This window comes from Mus musculus, chromosome 11 (genome assembly GCF_000001635.26).
Source record: "Mus musculus strain C57BL/6J chromosome 11, GRCm38.p6 C57BL/6J".
Taxonomy (NCBI): Eukaryota; Metazoa; Chordata; class Mammalia; order Rodentia; family Muridae; genus Mus; species Mus musculus.
The window spans coordinates 6,269,856-6,295,207 of record NC_000077.6 but is presented as its reverse complement, the minus strand read 5'-3'; the positions used below and the strand labels follow the sequence as shown (position 1 = coordinate 6,295,207).

At 45.2% G+C, this 25,352-nt stretch overlaps 2 protein-coding genes and 1 long non-coding RNA gene across 18 annotated transcripts in view; 2 read left to right on the top strand and 1 right to left on the bottom strand.

Annotated features, from left to right (window-relative positions):
* The window catches only part of Ogdh (oxoglutarate (alpha-ketoglutarate) dehydrogenase (lipoamide)), a 67,498-nt gene extending 63,887 nt beyond the window's left edge, over positions 1-3,611 (bottom strand). For 3 of the 16 annotated variants that reach the window (NM_001252283.1, NM_001252282.1, NM_010956.4), the window contains exon 1: positions 3,515-3,611. The gene's annotated coding sequence lies outside the window, so the exon portion shown is untranslated. Of the gene's footprint in view, positions 1-2,493; positions 2,651-2,694; positions 3,258-3,438 lie in introns of those variants that run through there. The other 13 variants (NM_001361903.1, NM_001252287.2, NM_001361905.1 and 10 more) reach the window with 12 other exon arrangements.
* Positions 2,945-5,391, top strand: Gm46270 (predicted gene, 46270). Its single transcript, NR_168687.1, has one exon. It is a non-coding gene; the product is annotated as a predicted gene, 46270 (long non-coding RNA).
* Positions 5,392-20,370: 14,979 nt separating this feature from the next.
* Tmed4 (transmembrane p24 trafficking protein 4) lies at positions 20,371-24,494 on the top strand. Its single transcript, NM_134020.1, has 5 exons — positions 20,371-20,534; positions 20,710-20,810; positions 20,975-21,100; positions 21,321-21,467; positions 23,408-24,494. The coding sequence occupies exons 1-5, from the start codon at positions 20,375-20,377 to the stop codon at positions 23,555-23,557; spliced, it is 684 nt and encodes a 227-aa protein (NP_598781.1). The 5' UTR covers positions 20,371-20,374; the 3' UTR covers positions 23,558-24,494.
* Positions 24,495-25,352: the final 858 nt, after the last annotated feature.

Genomic DNA, 25,352 nt, shown 5'->3' with positions numbered 1-25,352 from the left:
GCAGATAGACCAGTGGGGGTGGATGTGAGGAGGCATTTTTAAGAGGTGTTGCACAAAACGCAACACCTGTAATCCTACTCTGGAGACTGAGGCAGGAACATTCAAATGTTATTATATATGTTATGTATGTGGCATATATATTTATATTAGCTATTGTCTATTAAATGGGTACATATTAAATATAAATATGTGTACATATAGGTGCGTGCACTGACGCACATGTGTGTATATGCCCACGGTCAATCTCTGATGTTATTCCTCAAGTGCTGTACACTTTTTTTGGAGACAGTGTAGCTCACTTGTCTACAACTTGTCAAATGAGCTAGGCTTGCTGGCCAGGGAGCCCCAAGGATCCACCCTCTTCTGCCTCCCCAGCCCTAGGATTACAAACATGCACTACCACACCCAGGTCCTTGCCCAGTAAGCACTTTACTGATAGTACCACAGGTATCAATGACACCAACTTGCTATGTAAGCATTACATACTAACTAGGCCTGACTTGTTTGTTCTCTTTGAACTAGAAACAGTAATCACTCTTTTCTCTCTCGTTTTTTTTAAAATTATAATACAAACAGTAAAGCACTTTGTAAACTTCAAGTGTCTCTATGACTAAAGAATTATAAGAAGCCAATAGAGATGTCTGAGAACTTTAAGGGCCCAAGATAAGTAAACATCCACTACCTTGGTCTGACAATCCCTCTAACATCTAAACCCTTACTAGAGTGTCTCCACTATTTAGCAGACCAGCCTACTTAGCCCATCTAAGTACAAGCTATCATCCAGGAGCACTTCCAAAGTCAGATCACTGAGCAAGCTTCCTTAGCTAAGTCTCAAGACTGCTGTGGTGTCTCCCTAGCTGTGGCTCTATAGCATCAGAGGTGCCCAAGACTGCAGAGGTCTAAGCAGTGCACTGGTAAGGGCAGAAGTGGAGAGGTACTATAGAGAGGTGTTGCATAGTGGCGCATACCTGTAACCCTAGCAGTATGGAACATTTTAGATCTCCAGACCAGTCTGAGTTACTGACTTATCTCAACGACATCTCAACCAGAACCACAAAATCGGTTTTTTTGGTTTTTGGATACAGGGTTTCTCTGTGTAGCCCTGGCTATCCTGGAACTCACTCTGTAGACCAGGCTGGCCTAGAACTCAGAAATCCACCTGCCTCTGCCTCCCCAGTGCTGGGATTAAAGGTGTATGCCACCAGTGCCGGCTCACAATATATGTTCTTAAAGAGTGAAAACTATGAAGCCTTTATAGAAAGCATGAAAATCTGTCAATATTTTATTAAATGTTAAATTTAAAACAATTGTCTCTGAACGGTTTGACTGAGGAAGTAAGGTGACTTAAACCTTAACTTTTGGAACCTGGAGACAGACAGAGCACCCCCCTAATGTGTCACATGTCTCAGATTAATTAGTAGAGAAACTCTAAGACATGCCAACAGGAGTAGACAAAGGAACCACAAAGCCTATGCTCTTAAGCCAAAGGATGGTGACAGGCAAAGGAGTCCCAAAATACAAAGCAGGAGCTTCATTTCTACCTCTACTCCAACCACAACCAGCTGGGAGCCTCATTCCAGCAACTATGCTAAAGGAACCCAAAGGAAGCCAGCAGAAAGAAAAATGACATTAGAAAAAAATTAGCAACATGGAAGATTAAAATTTTAACACATCACTATAAATCCTAACACATCATCAGGAGAAGCCCAATAGACAGGTAGATAAAACAGAATAAAGTATGTGCTGGTCTACAAGACTATCATTTCCAAGACAGCAACACTGAAAGTCAGGTTGAAAACACACATTTCATGGAAATATTAATCATATTTCCAAGAATAGCCCCATTATTATTTAATAAAATAAACGGCACAGAAAAGGCAATTACCAGCAACTGAAAGGCACATAAATAATGAGAAGATCAATCTGCCTTAGAGATAAGCAAGACTAAATGTGTATATACCAAGAAAGAAAGTAGGGGCCTGCAAATTGGACCAGTGTCACCAAACCTGATCACCTGTGGTCAACCCCTAGAAAGATGAAAGATGAGAACCAGCGCTCACAAGTTGCCCCGTGACATCTACACAAGCACTGTCACGTGTGCACATCTCCCTACCTACAAATAAATGTAACCTTTTAAATTAAAAAAAAAAAAAGAAAGAAAGCTGCATAGTATGTGATACAAAATGACAAGGATAGAAAAAGAGAAAAAGACAATTATAGTGTCACTTTCCTAACGCCACCTACTAATCTACCTGGTTCCACCTTCAAGGGCAAGGCTAGAGGATCAGACAAACAGAGGAACTCCAACGGTGTCCTCTGCTCAATGTCAGAGCACAGGATACACAGACACAAGTAGGGCCTGTAAGGGCAATGAAATCCACAGAAAAGCTGGGGGAAATTTTTACTTCTATTTTTAGTTACACGCTTCTACTTAGGGTGATGAAGACCAGTTGCACATTCGCAATAGCTTCACTATATACAGATAACACTTACGGACGTAGAGACCTCCATCGAATACAGGTTGACCCCACTGACCCCACTTGGGCCTGTAGAGGTGTTCCTTGAGTGACCTTTTGACGTCAAGGATCTAAAACTCCACCCTCCAATGATGCTTAACGCCGCCATTTTCTGATCTTACAGTCAGGAAGTTGAGTTACGCATGCGCACAACACCTAGCCCGTCACTTCTCATTACCTTTAATCCCTTTTCCACACCTCACCCTGCTCCTTCACCGTGTAGATACTCAAATGCCCTACACTCCGCTCTCCTGTCTTTACATGGTATCCACGTGAGGATTCTTGCCGAACCTGTCACTTCAGAGACTGGCACACTGCTCGGTGGGCAAAAGAAACATGATCTGGTAACTCATGCGAGGGCACAGTAGCAGGCTTCCCAGTCACTCTGGGTATAACTCACATCTGTCACACACTCTCGCGAGGAAAGCGGTGCGTGGATGGTGTTTCTAGGGAAACCAGTGTCACCTTGGCCGACAGCCTGGTTTACCTCATACCGGCAGGTGGGGCTGCCGCAGGCACCAAGGTCAGCGCCGTGTCCGGGCACGGCGAACACAAGGACGGCGGCCTGCTGGGGTCAGCGCACGCAGGACAAAAGAACGCGCGCGGGCCAGAGGGAGCGACCGGTCCACGTGACACGCCGCGACCTTGGGGCTCTCCCGGGCCGCCAGGCCACCTACTCCCTAGCCCGCCACCTTCGCGGCTCCGCCGCCAGAGCCAATAGCGCTCGGCCCCCCGACCCCCGGCGCAAGTCCGCGTCCGCCAATCTCCGCCCGCCTGGAGGACCCTGCCACGCCATTGGCTATAACGTCTGTCCGTCAGGTCTCGTCCCCCGCCCACCATCGCCGCCCTCCGCCAGCCCGGCTCTGTCCGGCTTCACGCCCGTCACTCAGGCACTCCGGAAGCAAGGACGCATAGGCCTCACCCTCGGCCGCGAGCTCCGGGTGTCAAGCGCCGAGCCTCCCAGCCCTGGACGGAGCCCGTCTGCCGCACAAGGTTACCTGTCTCCCGTTCAGCTCCACCCGAGTGAAGCGCCGACACCACTCCGGGCTCCAAACTCTCAGCCCCGCCCCGGCGTGTGGCGTCAACGCGTAGCCCGGCCCCAGAGGAGCGGCCTGCAAGACAGGCTGTGGGCGTGACGTGACGTCACAGAATTGGGTTTCAGTCGCTCGCTCGGGCTTCGCGCCAATGCAGAACTTTGCATCTGGCCAAAGCCAGCCTGTTGCTCACTGTCTTTCGGCTGTCATTAGCAGTTACACGGGAGACGCTTCCGAAGCTTGTTAAGAACCTGGTACATTCAGGGCGTGGGATGCCGTCTGATAATTGAAGCGTTTGGCGGGCCGAAGCAGGAGCGCTGCGACTTTGAGGCCCACGGGCTTTGTATCCAAAACAAGCTGCCCTAAATAATAGTTGGGTTGGTAAAATGTATCCCTGCACAAAATAATTTGAATAACATGAGTGACTATTTTGAACACTTGTTTTGCAGCAGTCCTTATGAAGATTAGTTAGCGAGGTCTAATGTGACTTGGTTGTCATGCGACTTGGGTGTTCCTGCTAGTATTCTGACAGGAAGCTGTGCTGGGGTCCCCCTGGATCTTCCTGGCTCCAGAGCCTGCTCTAAACAGACAAAATCCACTAGTTAACCTGTTACACTTCACTAATATGAAATGTTCCCCGTGTCAAAATGTTAAGCCAGAGCCTGGCTGTGTGAGTGCACACCTTAAAGCAGAGCACTCAGAAGCAGAGGCAGGCTCATCTCTGAGTTTGAGGTCAGCCTGGTCTACAGAGAGAGTTTCAGGGCCACATAGAGAAACCCTGTCTTGGGAAACAAAATAAAAAACTAACAAAAATATTCAGCCAGATTTTGCAGCACACACCTGCAATTTCAGAACAGAGAAAAACTGACCAATTGGGAGGTCAAGATGGGCTACATAGAGTTCTTGTGGGCAGCCTGGGCTACACAGTTGGATCAGGTCTCAAAAAGGAGAGTGGTTCATTTCATACTCATGTCTTTTGTTGTTGTTGTTTGAGACAATGGCATGTAGCTGAGGCTGGATTCAATTTCATAATGTAGGCTGACCTTGCTCTGTTTCTTTTACCTGCATATACCAGGTGCTAGGACTATAGCTATAAGTCCCATGCCCAGCTTCATGCTCATGGCCTTTAACTCTCCGCTTGTTTCTCTTTTTTAGCAGAGTAGTTTTTGATGGACAGCAATACAGACTGTCAGTTTATCCTTGCTATGTATGGCAAATGGCACCAGTGCTGGATGAGCTGGCTGGAGAGTCCTTTTGCTCTACTGAAATAGAAGTCACAAGTAGTCACAAGTATGCCAGAAGCTCTTCAAGCTTTGGTAGCAGTGATAGGCCACAGTACAAGGGCAGAAGCATCAGCAATGGTACACGTGAGTTGTCCTCCCATGGACCTGGGGTATATCGTCCTAAGAAGCCTAAGGGCTAAGAAGCCAAGATTCCTCAGCCCACAGTTAGAACTTGCTATTGCAGCTTAAATGTGGCCTAGGTACTCAAATCCCTCTATCCAGATTGCATAAAGAGTTATAGAGGGGCTGGAGAGATGACTCAGCAGTTAAGAGCACTGACTTCCAGAGGTCCTGAGTTCAATTCCCAGCAACCACATGATGGCTCACAACCATCTGTAATGGGATCCAATACCCTCTTCTGGTGTGTCTGAAGACAGCAACAGTGTACTACTGATAAACATAAAATATCTTTAAAAAAAAAGTTACAGAGATGTGTCAAGTCTTTATGGCTAAGGGCCTTTTTTGTTTGTTTGTTTGTGTGTTTTTTTGAGACAGAGTTTTTCTGTGTAGCACTGGCTGTCCTGGAACTTACTCTGTTGACCAGGCTCTGCCTCCCAAGTGCTCAGATTAAATGCGTGCGCCACCACTCCCGGCTATAGCTAAGGGTCTTATAGCCCACACTGTAATACTGGCTGATATTGAGTGCTAAGGAATCCTGCTTTACTAGGCCTATACAAAAGGCTTTCTTTGTGTTATAGCCTCAGCCCAGAAATAGTCAAAAAAGGACCACTTGTGCCAGGTGTGGTGGCGCCTTTAATCCCATCACTCAGGAGACAGAGGCAGGCGGATTTCTGAGTTCGAGGCCAACCTGGTCTACAAGGTGAGTTCCAGGACAGCCAGGGCTGCAGAGAAACACTGTTTCAAAAAATAAATAAATTAATTAATTAATTTTAAAAAAAAAAAAGGACCACTCAAGAGAATCCTACTAAAATTTGACCTGGCCAAGCAATTGTTTCCAATGCCTTTAATCTCAGTACTCAAGAGGCAGGGACAGGTGGATCTGAGTTCGAGGCCAGCCTGATCTGTAGATTGAGTTCCAGGTCAGCCAGAGCTACACAGAAACCCTGTGTCTTATTTAGGGTTTCCATTGCTGTGAAGAGACACCATGACCAAGACAATTTTTATAAAGAACAACATTTAGTTGGGACTGTGTACTGGCTAGTTTTGTGTCAGCTTTACACAGCTGGAGTTATCACAGAGAAAGGAGCTTCAGTTGAGAAAATGCCTCCATTAGATCCAACTGTAAGGCATTTTCTCAGTTAGTGATCAAGAGGGAAAGGCCCCTTGTGGGTGGGACCATCTCTGGGCTGGTAGTTTTGGTTCTATAAGAGAGCAGGCTGAGCAAGTCAGGGGAGGCAAGCCAGTAAAGAACATCCCTCCATGGCCTCTGTATTGGCTCCTGCTCCCTGACCTGCTTGAGTTCCAGTTCTGACTTCCTTGGTGATAAACAGCAGTATGGAAGTGTAAACCAAATAAACCCTTTTCCTCCCCAACTTGCTTCTTGGTCATGATGCTTGTGCAGGAATAGAAACCCTGACTAAGACAAATTGGTTCCAGAAGTGGGGTTATTCCTGTGACAACCTCACCATGTTTTGGGGAGGACTGTGGAAGGACTTTGGAACTTTGGGCTTGAAGATCCATTCCTTGTTAAGAGCTCTGGCAGATGTTGTGTAGGAGCTTGGAAGATAATGTTGAAAACAGTGCAGGAGATGGAGGTCTGGCTTGTGAAATTTCAGAGGGAAAATTAAAGACTCATTTCAGGGCCATTGCTGTTTTGATTGTGAAGATTCTGTAGTTCTGGTTAGCTGGGGCTGAAGAATCAGCTGTGATTAACAAGATACCAGAACTACTAAAGCAAAAACTTGCATTACTGGGACTATTGATGCTGGTTAGCTGGAGCTAAGAAATTAGCGGTGATTAAGAAGAGACCAGCATCGTTGAGGTGACATTTTCTGGAAAGTGTTTTCTGAAAGCACAAAGAGGCTGTATTCCAGAGATAGCCAAGGTTGTACTCCTGCTGCAGCGGGACTTGGTAATGTGTAAGGGTCACCCATGTGGTACTGGTTTTGAAGGCATGAAGGGGTCATGCAGAGCAGCTGAGCCTCGGCACTGTGAGAAGCCATAGAAGGCCATTGGTGAAGGTGCAGCCTCAGTTGTAATTGATGGTCCAGGACTGAAGGGGTCATGCAGTGTTTTGGAGATGCCAGTACCATGAGATGTCCACCAAGAGCAGCAGCAGTGGAGTACAGGCATCTGGAGCCTAGAGGACGATGTGTGTGCTACAAAGGGCATGGCTGGAGAAGTGACCCAAGCCCTTGGAGGAGCCCAGAAGATCGTGAGTCTGATCCCAGACATTGGACAGTTGGAGTTTAATTTTTGCTTTTGATTGTAACTGTGCCCTGATATTTTTCCCTCTTGAAGGAAGAAAATATTTTAGTGGATCCCACAGTTAAGAGACTTTTAATTGTAAAAAGACTTTGGATTTTAAAAGATATTGGACATTTTAAAGGGATTGACTTTTAATATGTAAAGACTGTGGGACTTTTAAAGTTGTTTAGATCTTGGGGATGAATAAGATTGTAAGGGTTGAGGCTTACTAGTGATGTTTTTTGTGTCAAGTTGACAAGGGGTCAATTGTACTGGCTAGTTTTGTGTCAACTTGACACAGCTGGAGTTATCACAGAGAAAGGAGCTTCAGTTGAGGAAATGCCTCCATGAGATCCAACTGTAAGGCATTTTCTCAGTTAGTGATCAAGGGGGAAAGGCCCCTTGTGGGTGGGACCATCTCTGGGCTGGTAGTTTTGGTTCTATAAGAGAGCAGGCTGAGCAAGCCAGGGGAAGCAAGCCAGTAAAGAACATCCCTCCATGGCCTCTGTATCAGTTCCTGCTCCCTGACCTGCTTGAGTTCCAGTTCTGACTTCCTTGGTGATGAACAGCAGTATGGAAGTGTAAGCCAAATAAACCCTTTTCCTCCCCAACTTGCTTCTTGGTCATGATGTTTGTGCAGGAATAGAAACCCTGATTAAGACAGGGCTGGGTTACAGTTTTGGAGGTTCAGTCTGTTTATCATCATAGCAGGAAGCATGGCAGCATCCAAGCAGACATGGGGCTAGAATAGCCTGAAGTTCTACATCTTGATCCAAAGGCAGCCAAGAGAAGATTGTCTTCTAGGCAACTAGGAGGAAGGTCTCAAAGTCCACCCCTATAGTGACAGACACACTTCCTCCAATAAAGCCGTACCTCCTAATAGTGCCACTCCCTGGGCCAAGCATATTCAAACCACCACACCCTGTCTAAAAAAATAAATAAATAAATAAATAAATACCCCCTGTACTGGCTGGTTTGGGGTGTCAACTTGGCACAGGCTGGAGTTATCACAGAGAAAGGAGCTTCAGTTGGGGAAATGCCTCCATGAGATCCAGCTGTGGGGTATTTTCTCAATTAGTGATCAAGGGGGAAAGGCCCCTTGTGGGTGGCACTATCTCTGGGCTGGCAGTCTTGGGTTCTATAAGAGAGCAGGCTGAGCAAGCCAGGAGAAGCAAGACAGCAAGGAACATCCCTCCATGGCCTCTGCGTCAGCTCCTGCTTTCTGACCTGCTTGAGTTCCAGTCCTGACTTCCTTGGTGATGAACAGCAGTATGGAAGTGTAAGCTGAATAAACCCTTTCCTCCCCAACTGCTTCTTGGTCATGATGTTTTGTCCAGGAATAGAAACCCTGACTAAGACACCCCCCCACCAAAAAAAAACAACCAACAAACAAATATGTAAAATAAAACTGGGCCTGCTGTTGCAACACCAGGGCAGCACAGGGAAGCTCTCCCGGTGACCTTGGGAAGAGAACTTGGGCATCTTGCATAAGCCATATAAAGGGATTGTTTAGTTCAATCCCAGCCATGCCTCTTAGCAGCACAGAACTTGTGTTATGAATCACTCACTGCTTTGCCTCCCTAGCACCGTCAAGCAGTCCTTCCACTGGGCCACCAGGGAAAGTGCTCCCCATCTGATCTACTTGGAAGTGGTTGTCCAGGGTTCAGTAAGGATTGTGATAGAAAAGCATGTGGTACCCACTGCTTCAAACATCCCTGCCTGCCTCCCGACCTTCTCGGGTCAGGACAATCAGCTCGCTCAGATCATTGTTTAGTTTTCTCAAGGTAGCCACAGAGTGTTTTCAGATGGCTGGTACTGATAAACAGTGCTGGGGGAGGTGGCCGAGTTGGTAAAGTGCTTGCTGCACAAATGTGAGGACCTGAGCTCAGATCCTTAGCATCCACATAGAAAAGTGGCTGTGCTCCCTCATGTCTGCAGCACTAACATTACAAAGGCTGAATCAGAGGATCCAGAGAGCTCCCTGGTCAGCCAGTTTAGCCAGTCAGTGGGTGCTGGTTTCAGTGAGAGATCCCATTTCAAAAGATAAGGTGGGGGGAAGTGAGGAAGACAGGCAACATCAGTCTCTAGCCTCCAGAGTGTCATACAAACATGCAGGCACACACATATGACACATATGACACATATGACACATATGACACAGATACAGACTTTCCTGAAAGCTAGCTTTATCAAGTACCCTTTCAAGTGTTTTACCCCACGCCCCCCCCTGCTTTTTTTTTTTCCCATTTGTATATATTCTATTCCAGGCTCCTGTCAGAATTCAAAGCTTGTGGTAGTTGTTTTTGTTTTGTTGAGTTGTAAGAGTTATTTACTTGCTTTGGTTATTTAAACCCTGCCAGATATGTGATTTGCAAATATTTCTCACTCCCACCCCCATTTTGTGCGTTGTCTTCATTTTCTTGATAATGTTCTTTAAAAACAAAACTAGGGGAGGGTTTTGTTTGTTTGTTTTTTTACCTGTTTATTTGTTCTTTGAAGGGAGGGTTTAACTATATAGATGGCCTAGACTGGTCTTGAACTCCTAATCCTCTGATCTCTGACTTTTCTTTTAAAAAAAAAAAGGTTTATTTATTTATGTTAGGCATATGAATACACCACCATTGCTCCCTTCAGACACACCAGAATTGGGCATCAGACCCCTTTACGGATGGTTGTGAGCCACCATGTGGTTGCTGGAAATTAAATTCAGAACCTCTCAAAGAGTGGTTGGTGCTCTTAACCGCTGAGCCATTTCTCCAGCCTGATCTCTGACTTTTTAAATTGAGATGGGTCCTACTTTTTAACCTAGGCTGTCCTTCAACCCCTGGACGTAAGCCATCCTCCTGTCTTCCAAACAGCTGGCACTACATGCATATGTTCTCCCATCTGTCTAGTTTTTAAATCATTTGTTCTTTTTCTTTTTTTAAGATTTCATTTATTTTATGTTTTGTTTGTTTTTGTTTTTGTTTTTGTTTTTGTTTTGTTTTGTTTTTGAGACAGGGTTTCTCTGTGTAGCCCTGGCTGTCCTGGAACTCACTCTTTAAACCAGGCTGGCCTCAAACTCAGAAATCCGCCTGCCTCTGCCTCCCAAGTGCTGGGATTAAAGGCATGCGCCATGACCGCCCTGTATATTTTACAGCTTTTGAAGGGAATTCAGAGTAGACCCTCAAGGCAGACACTGAAGCAGAGACCAGAGAAACACTACTTATTGTCATTTTCCCCATTTTTTTGCTCAGATTGCTTTCTTACAAAATGCCTGCTCAGGAGTGGCACCACCCACAGTGGAACCCTCCCACATCAATCATAACTAAAAAAAAATATCCCATAGGCCAATCTGATGGAGGCATCTTCTCAATTGAGGTTCTCTCTTTTAGAATGGTTCTAGCTTGTATCAAGTTGACAAAAATCTAACTAACACAGCCGACACCTAGAGGAAGTTTCTGGACTTCTTGGTGGAGAAGCAGAGCTCTCCTGACTTTGAAAAACCCACTGGGCAGTTGGAGCGCCACAAAGAGAGTGGAACTATTTGACAGTAGCCAGTGGAAGTCTCCTCTGCCTTCAGAATGTAAAGAGGTTATCCTGGCAATTTTCACTGTTCAGTAGCTGTGGGGACAAAGTTGCCAGTGCTGTTTCAGGAGGTAGTACAGCCATCTCACCTGCCCAGGTTTTACGCCTACAAAGAGCATTCTTCAACACCTGCTCATAAGGATATAATTTTCCTCAAAGACTCCATTCTTGACAAAAATACAAAGTTCTAGAGGCCTAAAGACTCCCAGTAAAGAACTGTGTACAGTTGGGAATGGATGGAAAGTGCTCAACTACTTTTTTTGTTTGTTTGTTTGTTTTTGAGACAGGGTTTCTCTGTGTAGCCCTGGCTGTCCTGGAACTCACTCTGTAGACCAGGCTGGCCTCGAACTCAGAAATCTACCTGCCTCTGCCTCCCAAGTGCTGGGAATAAAGGCGTGCGCCACCACACCTGGCAAGTGCTCAACTCCTTGAAGGGCATATTTCCATGTTTGTTGCTTCCCACAAAAAGAAGAAGAAGAAGAAGAAGAAGAAGAAGAAGAAGAAGAAGAAGAAGAAGAAGAAGAAGAAGAAGAAGAAGAAGAAGAAGAAGGAGGGGGAGGGGGAGGGGGAGGGGGGAGGGGGAGGGGGAGGGGAAGCAGAAGCCAGGAGTGGTGGCACATGCCTTTAATCCCAGCACTCAGGAGGCAGAGGCAGGCAGATTTCTGAGTTCGAGGCCAGACTGCTCTACAAAATGAGTTCCAGGACAGCCAGAGCTATACAGAGAAACCCGGTCTCGAAAAAAACAAAAAAACAACAACAAAAATTGGGGGGCTGGAGAGATGGCTCAGTGGTTAAGAGCACTGACTGCTCTTCTGAATGTTGAGTTCAAATCCCAGCAACCACAAGGTGGCTGACAACCATCCATAATGAGATCTAACTCCCTCTTCTGGTGTGTCTGAAGACAGCTACAGTGTACTTACAGATAATAAATAAATAAATCTTTTTAAAAAAGAAGTTAAAATGTTATTTACTTATTTATTTATTTATTTACTTATTTATTTATACATAGAAAGGCTTTATTTGTAGGGGAACACAAATTTAACCAAGAAGTCAAGTCCTGTGCCATCATCTGACTTCTCCTTTCAGTCTTCCTTTCCTGCTACAAGGGGCAGAAGAAGAGGAGGGAGAAGGGGGATGGGCACACGGACAGGGACACAGGCACAAATGAATAGAATCAGCTTCGGGAGCTGTGTAGCCCCAGACAGCAGAAATAGCCACAGCAGCAGGCATGCTGGCAAGCCTGCAACACTCTGGATGACGGCATATTCAATGTTCTTCCATTCAGTTCACTAATGGCTTATTGCTGCTCTTCATCTTCCTTGATCCCAGCTGTCTAGCATCTCTGATATGTTTAGTCTTGGAACAGAAGTTGTCCCCAAGGGCAGCCAGCAGGCAAGAGGCCATGTATCACATGTCTGTCAGCTGAGGCTGACAGATCCCACAAGGTATGAGGTGTAGGGAAGCAGAAAAAAAAAAGGATTTATTTATTTATTTATTTATTTATTTATTTATTTATTTTGCCGGGCAGTGGTGGCACATGCCTTTAATCCCAGCACCCAGGAGGCAGAGGCAGGTGGATTTCTGAGTTCGAGGCCAGCCTGGTCTACAGAGTGAGTTTTCCTTTTGAGCTGATTTTTGTGTATTGATTTTGGGGTATAAATGTGTGCCTTGAAACTGAACTTAATAGGTTTTTTTGTTGTTGTTTTGTTTTGTTTTGTTTTGTTTTTTTTTTGTTTTGTTTTGTTTTCCGAGACAAGGTGTCACCCTGGCTGTCCTGGAACTCACTCTGTAGACCAGGCCTCAAACTCAGAAATTTGCCTGCCTCTGCCTCCCAAGTGCTGGGATTAAAGGCACGTGCTACCATCTGTGAATAGAAATAGTTTCTTTTCCAGTTTGGATACCTTCTGTTCTTGCCTCTTACCTAATTGTTCTGACCAGAGCACCCATACCAAGCAGCAGTGAAGTGGGGTGCTTGCCTTGTTACTAGTTATAGGAGAAAGACTTTCATTATCTCACCTGGAGTTTGCTTTCTGTGGGATCTTCATGGATGCCTTTTAAGAAAACTTCTGGGTGCCAGGCATGAAGCAGGAGTCAAAGAAAACAAAACAAAACAGGAAAAACTAAAGGAACATGGATCTGGGGAATCACCTCACCTGGAATTCAGTTTAGGTTTCCTTCTGACCAAAACTAACAAAACTTCAACATAACTGATAAAAGCCAAAATTGCCTACAGAAAATGTGCCTTTCTCCCACCCCAAATACATACATCTCAGATAAGTGTTAAAAACAACAAGCTCGGGGCTAGAGAGCAAGTCCGAAGTTAGGAGTACCTGATGCTTGTTGGGAATTGGTTCTAATGCTTTGTCTTAATTCGGCTCCCAAAAGCCACTCTTGCAGACCTCAGAGTCCCTGCCCCCAGCTGGCTTCGATTGGTAATAAAGAATTGCTTTTAGCCAATGCTGCGGGGGTGGGTGGGTGGGGGGGGAGAAAGCATCCAACTATGTAGGTGGAAAGGGAACAAGGCCCTAGGGGGCAGGAGGTGCTGCCCAGAAGGTGACATGACTTGGCGATGAGTAAGCCAGCTCTGTCAGTCAACAGGGTCTTGAGGGTGGGGGTGGGGGGCTTGAGGATTAAAGAAAGACAACTCTTGGGGCGTGCAACTCGCCAGGAGCCAAAGTGGTTGAAGTAATTTACTGCCACAGGAGTTCTTGTAGAGAAACCAGGTTCCATTCCCACATCGACAGCTGCCACAACAGCCTCACTCCCACCTGTAACTCCACCTCCAGAAGACATCACTCTATCTTCTGGTCTCCATACGCACCCCACTTACATGGTATGTGTAAGGACAAGCAGGCAAATAGATAAGGACATAGTCATTAAGCCTCTCACGGGCATGCCTGGCCAAATGTGAACTGAACACGGACACCAGGAACGGAAACACCAAAGTGGAGGAGAAAAGCCCTGGAGGCTTCAACTCTGCACAAAAAGCTACAGTCAATGGAGAAACTGTTATCCTCAGGGAAGACCAATACCAAATGGTCAGCCCTTAAATCATACATACACAGAACATCATACAGGCTGAACAGGTTATATTTATAAATATTTGCAATAACAACGAAAAATAAGCTATTAATTTGAAAGAGAGCAAGAAAGGGTATATGGGAGTGTTTAGAGAGAGGAAAGTGAAGGGAGACATTTGTTGTTAATATAAAAAATTAAAGCCAGTCAGGCATGGTGGCACACACCTTTAATCCCAGCACTCTGGAGGCAGAGGCAAGCGGATTTCTGAGTTCGAGGCCAGCCTGGTCTACAGAGTGAGTTCCAGGACAGCCATGGCTATACAGAGAAAACCTGTCCCGAAAAACAAAAAAACAAAAAACAAACAAACAAACAAAAAAAACAAAAATAAAAAACAAAAAACAACAAAACAAAACAAAACAAAACAAAATCAAAGCCACTGTGCTGCATGCTGTAAGACCCCCTTTCGGGGACCCCCACTCTAGTCTCAGGAGAGAGAACGCACCCAAAGAAACATGAGAATCCTTCTTGCTGCAAACACTTGAGGCAGTTTAATGGTGGAGTTCTGAGTTGAAATGTATCTCATGCAGGAGACAGTGGATTCGACCCTGAGGCTCAAAAGCTGGGTTTTTTTTATGGGATAAAGGGCTTAGGGGTGGGGAACTCAGCATAGCGACACACTATTGGCTTATTCAAACATCAGCAGAAAGATTACATGTCAGCAAAAAGAATACGTGCAGGTCAGGGTGTCAGGGTTCTGTGAGTTGTTGACTCAGTTCAGATAGCCCTGTTATGTCCTCACATTCCTCTTTATCTTTATGGTCAAGCTGTTCCCGGGAATGCCGGGTTTGTTCTTCTTTGTTCTCAGCCCTAGGCATCCTCTAGGCTCACAAACAGCCAGTAATATCTGAGTTCTTTATATGACTTACAGGTCTTAAAATTTCATCTTTCTTTCAATGCCATTAAATCCAGTACCTAGGCAGAGGCCCACAAATCTTTGTGAGTTCAAGGCCAGCCTGGTGTAAAAAGAGTTCCAGGACAGCTAGGACTACACAGAGAAACCCTGTCTCAAAAAGCAAAACAAAACAAAATATTAAAAGCCCCCATTTGACTTGAGACTTTCTGCCCCCCCCCCCCCCCCCAGATCACTGTGCTCTGGGGTCAGAAAGTCTTACTAGTAGTTCAGTAGAGAACTACACTGCTTGTTCACCATTGCTTCTCTGTTCATGCTTTGCGTTATATTGAAATAAAAGCTTCAGACAAATGCCTTAGTTAATTTTCTATTGCTGTGTAGAGACACCATGTGACCAAAGCAATTTACAGAAGAAACAGTTTATTTGGGCTTATAATTTTGATAAGTTCATGACCATCCTGGTGAGGAGCGTGGTCCCAGCAGGCAGGCATGACATTGGAGCAGTAGCTGAGAGCTTACAACCTGATTCACAAGCAGAAGGTAGAGAGAAAGAGATCAGTAACTGAGAATGGCACATTGCTTTTGAAACCTCTAAGTCACTTCAAGTGACACCACTCCTCCAACAAGGTTACACCTCTTAATCCTTCCCAAAGAAGTCTACCAACTGGGGATAAACATTCAAATTATAAACACAGGAGGACCATTCTTATTCAAACCACCACAGAAACCCAGTGAAAGTTTCTTTTTTTTCTTCTTTCTTTTTCTTTTTCTTTTCTTTTTTTTTTTGTTTGTTTTTTGTTTTCTGTTTTTTGTTTTTTGTTTTTTGTTTTTTGAGATAGGGTTTCTCTGTGTAGCCCTGGCTGTCCTGGAACTCACTTTGTAGACCAGGCTGGCCTTGAACTCTGAAATCTGCCTGTCTCTGCCTCCTGAGTGCTGGGATTAAAGGTGTATGCCACTGTGCCTTGCTAAGTTTTACTTATTATATATTATATGTGAGTACACTATAGCTGTCTTCAGACACACCAGAAGAGGGCATCAGTTCTCAGTTAGGGTGGTTGTGAGCCACCATTTGGTTGCTGGGATTTGAACTCAGGACCTCAGAAATAGCAGTCAGCGCTCTTAATCACTGAGCCATCTTGCCAGCCCCATCTCTTAATTTCTTAAATTATGTTTTATCTCTGTAGTATGTTTGTGTGAGCACACTCACATGTGTGTGTGTGTCATGGCCCACCAGTGTAAGAACAACCTTCAGGATTGGTTCCCTTCTTCTAGCATGTGGATACTGGAATTTGAACTCAGGTCCTTTAGCTTGGCAACAAGTTCATTAACCTGCTGAACTCTTGACAGTCCCTACCTTGTTTGTTGAGACAGGATCTCTGACTGAGATCCAAACTGCCAATTCGTCTAGATTGGCTGCCCAAGCCCCAGAAATTTCTGTGTTTCTGCTTCCACAGAACCAGGATTACAATCAAGTGCTGTTATATTTGTCTGCCTCTGTTGTTTCTTCTTCTTCTTCTTCTTCTTCTTCTTCTTCTTCTTCTTCTTCTTCTTCTTCTTCTTCTTCTTCTTCTTCTCCTTTTTCTCCTTTTTCTCCTTCTCCTTCTCCTTCTCCTTTTCCTTCTTCTTCTTCTTCTAAAGTGGTTAATTTTATGTACTTCGGTGTTTTGCCTGTATGCCTATATGAAAGGGTTGGATCCTTTGGTACTGGAATCACAGACAATTGAGACCTGCCATGTGGGTGCTAGGGAATTCCTTTGGAAGAGCAGCCAGTGCGCTTAACTGCCAAACCATCTCTCAGGCCCTGCCTTTGCTTAAGTAGTGGTATTAAACTCACATACCAGCATGTATGAGTTTGTTTTACTTAAATTTTTTGAGATATTATTACTATTATTATCATTATTTGTTTTTCAAGACTGGGTTTCTCCTCTGTGTAGCCCTTTCTGTCCTGGAATTCTCTTTGTAGAACAGGCTGGTCTTGAACTCAGAGCTCCCCAGAGAACCCAGCCTCCCGAGTGCTGGGATTAAAGGCCTGTACCACCATGCCCAGCTTGAGATTTGCTTTTATTTTATCTATGTTTTTCCTGCATGCATATATGTGCTCATGGTACTTGAGGCTAGAAGAAAATATCAAACCCTTTTAGAATTGTTCTCTACTGGATTTTGTCAGAGATCACAAGTGGTCTACCCGGTTGCTTTAGTTCATTTAAATTTTACAGATTTATTATTATTACATATAATTTATTATAACATTAAAATTATTAAATATATAACATATAATTGTAAGTTATATAATATGTAGTAATATAATAATTGTCGATTATTAGGATGGCTCAGCAGTTGAGGGCATTAGCTGCTCTTCCAAAGGAATGAGGAGGTTAGAAGACAACTTTTGGAAGTTGGTTCTCTTCAGCACTGATTCTGGGAATAGAACCTAGGCTATCAGGCTTATCTGGTAGCCATCTTGCTAGCTTTACTTGATAGTAGGGTTTGTTTGTTGTCGTTGTTTTTTTTTTTTTGTTATTTTTTTTTTTAATTTGACAGGGTCTATGCAGCCCTGGTTATCCTGGAACTAGTTATGTAGACCAGGCTGACTTCAAACTCACAGAACTCTGCCTGCTTCTGTCCACTAAGTACTAGAATCCATTGTATGTGACACCATAGCCAGCCTACGTGATTGCTTTTAACGTTGGCTACACTGTGTTTTACATAATGTAAAATGCTGTTCATTCCAGCAGATAAAGGCTGAGTTAGATACTTATATGTAAAAGTCAGAAGATTTGGGACTGGAGAGATGACTCAGCAGTTAAGAACACTGACCACTCTTCCGAAGGTCCTGAGTTCAAATCCCAGCAACCACATGGTGGCTCACAACCATCCATAATGAGATCTGATGCCCTCTTCTGGGGTGTCTGAAGACAGCTACAATGTACTTACATATAATAATAAATAAATAAATCTTTAAAAAATACAGTGTACTTACATATAATAAATAAATAAATAAATCTTTAAAAAAAGTCAGAGGGTTGAATTGACATAAGTCAATTCAAACCAGTAGGGTTTTTTGTTTTTTTTTTTGGTTTTTTTCGAGACAGGGTTTCTCTGTGTAGCCCTGGCTGTCCTGGAACTCACTTTGTAGACCAGGCTGGCCTTGAACTCAGAAATCTGCCTGCCTCTGCCTCCTGAGTGCTGAGATTAAAGGCGTGTGCCACCATGCCTGGTTAAACCAGTAGCTTTTTTGTTTTGTTTTTGTCTTTGAGACAGAGTCTCTATGTAAAACTGATATTGTGTAAACCTGTGTACTTTGGGCTGTAACTTGCCAGAGTCACTTCAGTTTATGTCTGTAAATGTTTGGCTCCTTCTTGAATGTAACTGCAGAACTATGATGATTCTGTACCTCACTGTGCACATAAACACTACCACCTGCTTTGTGCCACCGTGAAACATGGGCCAATAGACACTTATTCCTAAAGTACTATCTATAAACTTACTAAAGTCGATTGGGATCAGATGAATGTACTGGTACGTTAAAACAGTATCAGACACGGCCTTAGCGCCAACTTCCTTGAAACTTCTGGGTCATGAGAACAAAGTAGCAGAAGAAGCTAATGTGCAGGCTGAAGCGCGAGAGAAGAAAGATGAAGCAGAGGTCCAAGTGCAGCCATGAAGCCTGTAAGAGCAGATGCAAAGGATGCTGAAGGCCAGGACACTGCACACGTTGTTGGACTGTCGATAATAAATCTCAGTGGCCCTTGAAAGTCACCTCACCAAGATCACCTGGGAAACTGACTTCCTTTCTTACATCCCAAACAGTCCTGCTGGCCCTCTGCCCTGGACCTTTGGCATTCTGGACTAGTTCTATTCTCACGTGTGACCAAACAAACAGTATCAGAAACCAAGGCCTGAGAACTTACCAAATGTGTCACACTGAGCCAGGGTCCAACATCCTTACCTTAAGCCCACATAGAGGAGCACTCCTAGCCTGGCAGTGAGCAATCCCAGCACTTGGGAGGCAGAGGCAGGCAGATATCCATGAGTTTGAGGCCAGCCTGGTCTACAGAGCAAGCTCCAAGCTAGCCAGGGATACAGAGAAAAATCCCCACTCCCCCAAAACAAACAAAAAACAAAACAAAAAGAAAAAAGAAAAAGAAAAAAGGAGCAGTCCTCACACTGCCATGGCAACTGCCCTACTGACCTGCTTTCTTATTATGGGAGTGTGTTTCAGGGATTGGCAAGACAAGGCCCTCCTGAACATCCCCCAGCATTCAGCTCAGCTGGGTCTCTGCTGCTATTCATTTCCTTGGTTCATTTGGACCTAGTCCTGAACTTCGTATTCATGGTCCTGTGATCCTGCATTTCAGTTCTGCTTCTGCTTGGTTCAACTCTATGTCTCTCAGCTCTGAAATCTTCAACAACAGCTCTGTGATTAGTTCAGTTAATCTAACAGAACTACCACAGTGCCTATTGGCTCTATGCCTCTGCCTCCCATTAAGACCTCTTTGAACTCCTTGAACTATGTTGCATCCTTTTAAACCTTTTTGTAAGGCTTCTCTAACACACACACACACACACACACACACACACACACACACACACACACACAGTCCTAGCTTGCTTTCTGTTGCTCTGATAAACACCACGACCAAAAGCAGAATGGGAGGAAAGCGTTTATTGGTTTCTGGGTTACAATCCATACCGAAAGAAGCCAGGGCAGGAACCCGTGGCAGGAATGTGGAGGCAGAAACTGAAGCAGCAGCTATGGAGAAGTGCTGCCTACTGGCTTGCCTCTGGCTTGCCTCTGGCTTTCTCAGCTACTTTTACTATACGACCCAGGACCATCTGCCCAGGGATGCTACCACCCATAGTGGGTTAGGCCCTCTATCAACTAACAACCAAGAAAATGCCCCATAGACAAGCTCACAAGCTAGTCCAATGGAGGCCAGTCCTCAGTTGAGGTTCCCTCTTCCCTGTTGTGTCAAGTTGACAGTCAATGCTAGGTCATACACATAGACATAATCACTATATGATATATAATGTATGACTTGATAGTAATTAAAACTGGATAAAAGAACCTGTTTCAGTTGGCGGTAGCTCAGTTGGTAGAGTGCTTGGCCAGCTTGCAAGAAGCTCCATCCTCAGCACCCAGCAGCGTCAGGTGTGATAATACACTGCTCAGGAGGCTGTGTAAACTAAGCTATCTTTGAATTTATTGTGACTCAATAAGTCCTGCAGTTGTGAAATGACACAATGTGTTCTCTTCTGTAGGGTGCTCAAAAGAAAGGTTTATTTTACTTCAGGTGCTGGGGACCAGAAGAACTCACGCTGTTCAGGTTAACCATCTCAAGTCGCCTAGCACCCTTCCCCGAAAAGTACGCTTGCTTCTCCTTACACAGAGCACAGGCGCAGAGAGGTGCCTAACAAGGGCAATCAAGCCTAAAGACAAGGGACAGAAGCCCTGGGCAGCTTCATTGGGCCGGCCTTTTCTCTCTGTAAGGCTAGTTTACGCTAGGGGACGCTCGGGCGCAGAACAATGCAAGCTTGGGGTCGGGTGTACAGCGGACCGGGTTTCGAAAGGGAGCTGAGGGACTGCGACACTGCGCAGGCGCATGTTCCGTTTCCAAGCGGGTGCGCAAACGCTGAGCAGTGCGCAAGTGTGCGCATGTGCAAGGTTGAGGCGCAATGGCAGGTGTTGGGGTCGGACCGCTGCAGGGGATGGTGCGATTTGGGCTGCTGGTGCTTACTGTGTGTGCTGCGTGTGCCCGTGGGCTCTATTTCCACATCGGCGAGACTGAGAAGCGCTGCTTCATCGAGGAAATACCCGACGAGACCATGGTCATCGGTCAGGGGGCTGAGGGTGGAGAGGCCCTTTGTTTTCAGCTGGCCCTTGGAAGCACCCCTCCTTCCCTGTCAGCTCGACCCCATCCCGAGGGTGCCTTGAGGGCACCAGCTCCCCTGCACAGTGCCCTGGGGCCACCTCCTGGGGGCTAGGTTGTGACTGTGTGTCTACTCTGCAGGCAACTATCGAACTCAGATGTGGGACAAACAGAAAGAGGTGTTCCTGCCGTCGACCCCCGGCCTGGGCATGCATGTAGAGGTGAAGGACCCGGACGGCAAGGTAAACCCCCACCACCTCGCTAAAAAGGTTCTAGCTGGCGCCAGCTGTCCGTTAATGTCTTTATGGGATGGAAAATACCGCCGTGGTCCTGAGAAAGTCCCCAGGTACCAGGTCCCGCATTTTAAGAGATCGTTGTAAAATTGGGGCTTGATGCGTGTTTGCAGGTTGTACTGTCCCGGCAATACGGCTCCGAGGGCCGTTTCACGTTCACATCCCACACACCCGGTGACCATCAGATTTGTCTTCACTCCAACTCCACCAGAATGGCTCTCTTCGCTGGAGGCAAACTGGTAAGAGGCTCATCAGCCTTAGAGTTTCTCACTTGATACCAAGGTTGATTTCTTGCTGTCTTTTCTTTTTTCTTTTAACTTTGCCTTTCTGGGGGCAGCAAGTGGGTACAGTTAGAACTGGATGTCCTTCTTCCTCATTCAGCCAGAGACAAGAATCAGACTCCATAGCGGTAACAGACGGTGGGTGGCACCCCCGTCATTTCGTCCTGTTTCCTTGTAGCGTGTACACTTGGACATCCAGGTTGGAGAGCATGCCAACAACTACCCCGAGATCGCTGCTAAGGATAAGTTAACAGAGCTCCAGCTTCGAGCTCGCCAGTTGCTTGACCAGGTGGAACAGATCCAGAAGGAGCAGGATTATCAGAGGGTAAGGGACTTGAACTTGGAGGCTGTACTTGACCTTTAAACCCACTGTGCAACGTGGCTGCTGGGGACTTCTCTACTCGGGAATGTGGGAGTTACCAGTCAGTCTACATAGGTGAGGTTTGGGTTTGCTTTTCTTTCCTCGATTTCTGTATATGTCTACAGTGGCAGGGTTGGACGTTAGGCAAGCTCTCTACCATTGAGCCACACCTCCAGTCATGTGTGTGTGTCTGTATTATATATCCGTATATAAAATGTATTATATTTATTTTAATGACTATATTATATATAAATACATATATGTGTATATAAGTTCTAAAAGCTTACATCACTCACTATTTCTAGGTGGTCTTCCATCCAAGTATGAACCAGGCCTGGCTCTGCTTAGCTTCTGAGATCAGATCTCAGGTGTTCAGGATGGTGTGGCTGTAGACCATTTAATATTTTTTTCTGTTTGTTTGTTATGAAATACATATAAAACCTAACATTTTAACTATGTGTAAGCGTACAGAGCTGTGGCATTACGTAGATTCATGTCCCGTTGCCCCCATCCCTGCTGTCTATCTGCATCACTTTCACCTTCCCAGCAACCCTGACCACATTGAGCTCTCCTCTTCCCTAGCTGAGGTTTGGATGTTTCCTCTGTGATCCTGATTATCAGTAAACACCAGCTCCCCCTTTCCCATGTTCTGCTGCAGTTCTACTTTTTGCTTATGGTCTTGGTCTTTTTTTGTTTGTTTGTTTTGTTTTTTTCGAGACAGGGTTTCTCTGTATAGCCCTGGCTGTCCTGGAACTCACTCTGTAGACCAGGCTGGCCTCGAACTCAGAAATCCGCCTGCCTCTGCCTCCCGAGTGCTGGGATTAAAAGCGTGTGCCACCACACCCAGCTTGCCTATGGTCTTGATCACTAACTCAGCTGCGTGGAATCCTTTTGTGTCTATCTTAGTTCATTTAGCACAATGTGCCCAGGGTTTATCTGCCTTGTAGTTTGTCAGAACTCCTGTTTTTTATATTTATTTATTTTCGCAGTGCTAGAAATTGAACCTAGGTCATCACACGTGCTAGATAAGGGCTCTGAACCCCATCATGCCCTACCCTTTAAATATTTGTCTTCTTATCGAGGATGTGTATCTGTGTTTGGATTTGTGTGTGTGTGTGTGTGTGTGTGTGTGTTTGGATTTGTGTGTGTGTGTGTGTGTATCTGTGTTTGGATTTGTGTGTGTGTGTGTGTGTGTGTGTGTGTGTGCGCGCACGTGTCGGGTGAGTTCAGAAGAGGGCTTCAGATCCTTGGGAGCTAGAGTTACAGATGGTTTCCAGCTACCTGACATGGGTGCTGAGCAGTGACCTCAGCTCCTCTACAAGAGAAGTAGGAGCTCCTAAACACTGAGTTATCTTTCCATCCTGTAGAACTATCACTGTCCCTCCCAGTCCTTAAGACAGGGTTTCTTTGTGTACCCTTGACTGTCATGGAACTTGTTCTGTAGACCAGGCTGGCCTGGAATTCAGAGATTGGCCTTCCTCTGCCCCCTGAGTGCTGGAATTAGAGGTGTGCACCACTACCTCCAGCTTTAGAATTCTCCTCTTAAGATTGAATAATAGTCTGTTGTATGTATAGACCTCATCTTGTTTTGGATAGTTATTTCTAAATTGTATGATCCAGTCTAGAGAGGACAGTGTACACTTTAGTAATCCCATTGCTTGCTTGTTTTCCATGGCCTCTTAGTGGAGAAAGCATGGTTTCAGTCGGAACAGAAATGGTTGTAAAGAATGTTCCTTTCCTTCCTGGGGGCAGTCTCAGTGGAAGGACTAGCCTCTGCATGGAATTACAGGTGGTATTCCACAGGCATTTGGTCTGAAGTTGTGCGGTCACACCAATGAAGGGCCTTATAATAGCAGGTTCTGTTTTCCTGCCCATTCTAATTCTTTGTTCATTGTCCTATGCAGTATCGTGAAGAGCGCTTCCGTCTGACCAGTGAGAGCACCAACCAGAGGGTCCTGTGGTGGTCCATCGCCCAGACCGTTATCCTCATCCTCACTGGCATCTGGCAGATGCGTCACCTCAAGAGCTTCTTTGAGGCCAAGAAGCTGGTGTAGGGGTCTCGCCCTATAACCTTCCCCTTTTACCTCAATTATTTGATAATTTCCCCACCCAGCCCCTCATCCACCTGGAATTTGAGGAGGAGAAATGAAAAAACAGTGTGTCACTGGTGTCACACTGGCATCATGGCACTGGCGTCATGGCACTAAGCCACTCAGACCAGCTACCTGTGACCCTGGTTCTCCAAGAAGCAGACGTTGGTCTAAGCCTTCAAGAGCTGCCTTAGGGTTTGGGAGAAGTTGGAATTAACCCAAGGTCAAGTCCTTTCTTTTGCCTCCGAGATGACCAAATGCACTTGTGTCTTCTGTTTGTTGCTTGTTGAGTAAGCAGCTGGCACGCCTGTGGAGGAGGAGGCCTTGCCTCAACGTTCCTGGGTCAGTCCCGAGTTCTCCCAATGGCTTTGTGAATGTAAATAAGGGCAGTTCAGGGCCCTGAAGGAGTGAGATGTTTTTCTATATTTTAGAACTATTTTTGGATAAATTATATATTTTCCTTCCTGATTGAATCATCATCACTCCCTGTAACTAGCGAAAACCACCAGTCCAGACCTTATCCATTCTACTCATTCACAGTTTTAAAAACTGCCATGCAGTGATTTCGGCACTCTGGGGCCAGACAGCAGCTCCCTGTCAGACGGCCAACAAGAGTTCTCTGGAATGCTTGTGAGTCCGTTCCCACAGGCTCACAGTGTCAGGAGAGAGTGGCAGATGCTCCAGTTTCACTTAAGCAGTGGTAAACGTTTGAAGGTTCGTTTTTTGTTGGAACTCCGGATGTAGACTAGCCTAGCCTCAGATCCTCCGTGAGTATGCCTACCAAATGTTGTGATTAAAGAGGCAGGCGTCACCACACCTGATAAATATTTTCTTCAAGGGAACCAGAGTTTGGTTCTTTATGCAAATTTTTTCCCAATGAAATAAAACATAGTTAACTGTGTTTGATGTGAAATAATAGATTGTGGGTAGAGGTGAGGCCAAAAAAAAGGTTGTGGGGTGGGGGAAAGAAGGTTGCCGCCTCGACTGCTTACCTTTGGAGAAAACCTGGAGTGGACTTCAGTGGGCATTCGTGCTAAGTCACCCTCATCGGTAAAATACTGCAAAGAACTAACAACAACAGGTTAGTGTTGGCTCCTGAACAGTAAACCGCTCTGACTGAGCTTCAGTCACCCTCTTCTGTACGAGCCTCATGCAATTAGTTGCCTCTTCTTGATATTTTATTTCATAATTTTATTATATATTTATTTGGAATATTTATTAAATTTCTTTTTCTGACTTAATAGAACTAAATTCTCCCTTTGTTTTTTTTAAAAATTTTTTTGTGTGTAGGTACTCTACCATATATGCAAACATATTTTACACTTGGAGTATATGCAATTTTTTTTTTTTAAGTTTGTAAAGAGGAAGGCAAAAAAGTGAACAAAAGATTCTATATATCCCTCCTATTTTTATTCTGGATGGCCACTTAACCACCAGAAAACTTCCTCAGGTACTTAAAATACCTTTGTAGTTTTCTTCAGGTTAGAGTTAGTATTAGAAGTTAGATGTCAGAATTATTTTGTTTTTAGGTGATTGAGACAAGGTATTTATTATAGCTTTGGTGTAAACCAGGCTGGCCTTGAACTCACAGAAATCCACCTGCCTCTGCCTCTAGAGTGCTGGGATTAAAGGCGTGTGCCATCGCGCCCGGCTATTGTTTTTGAGAGTCCCGAGGTGGAGCTTGTGTTGGTCTTTAAGTCAGGGTCCTCCTGGCTCTGATCTTCGAGTGTTGGGGTTTTATTGTGTGGTAAGATGCCCA

Excerpts from the sequence above, each read along its gene's own strand:
- Tmed4 (NM_134020.1), top strand. The coding sequence starts at position 20,375 with ATGGCAGGTGTTGGGGTCGGACCGCTGCAGGGGATGGTGCGATTTGGG. Across the intron at positions 20,535-20,709 it reads CGACGAGACCATGGTCATCG|GCAACTATCGAACTCAGATG; the intron begins GTCAGGGGGCTG and ends TCTACTCTGCAG. Across the intron at positions 20,811-20,974 it reads TGAAGGACCCGGACGGCAAG|GTTGTACTGTCCCGGCAATA; the intron begins GTAAACCCCCAC and ends GCGTGTTTGCAG.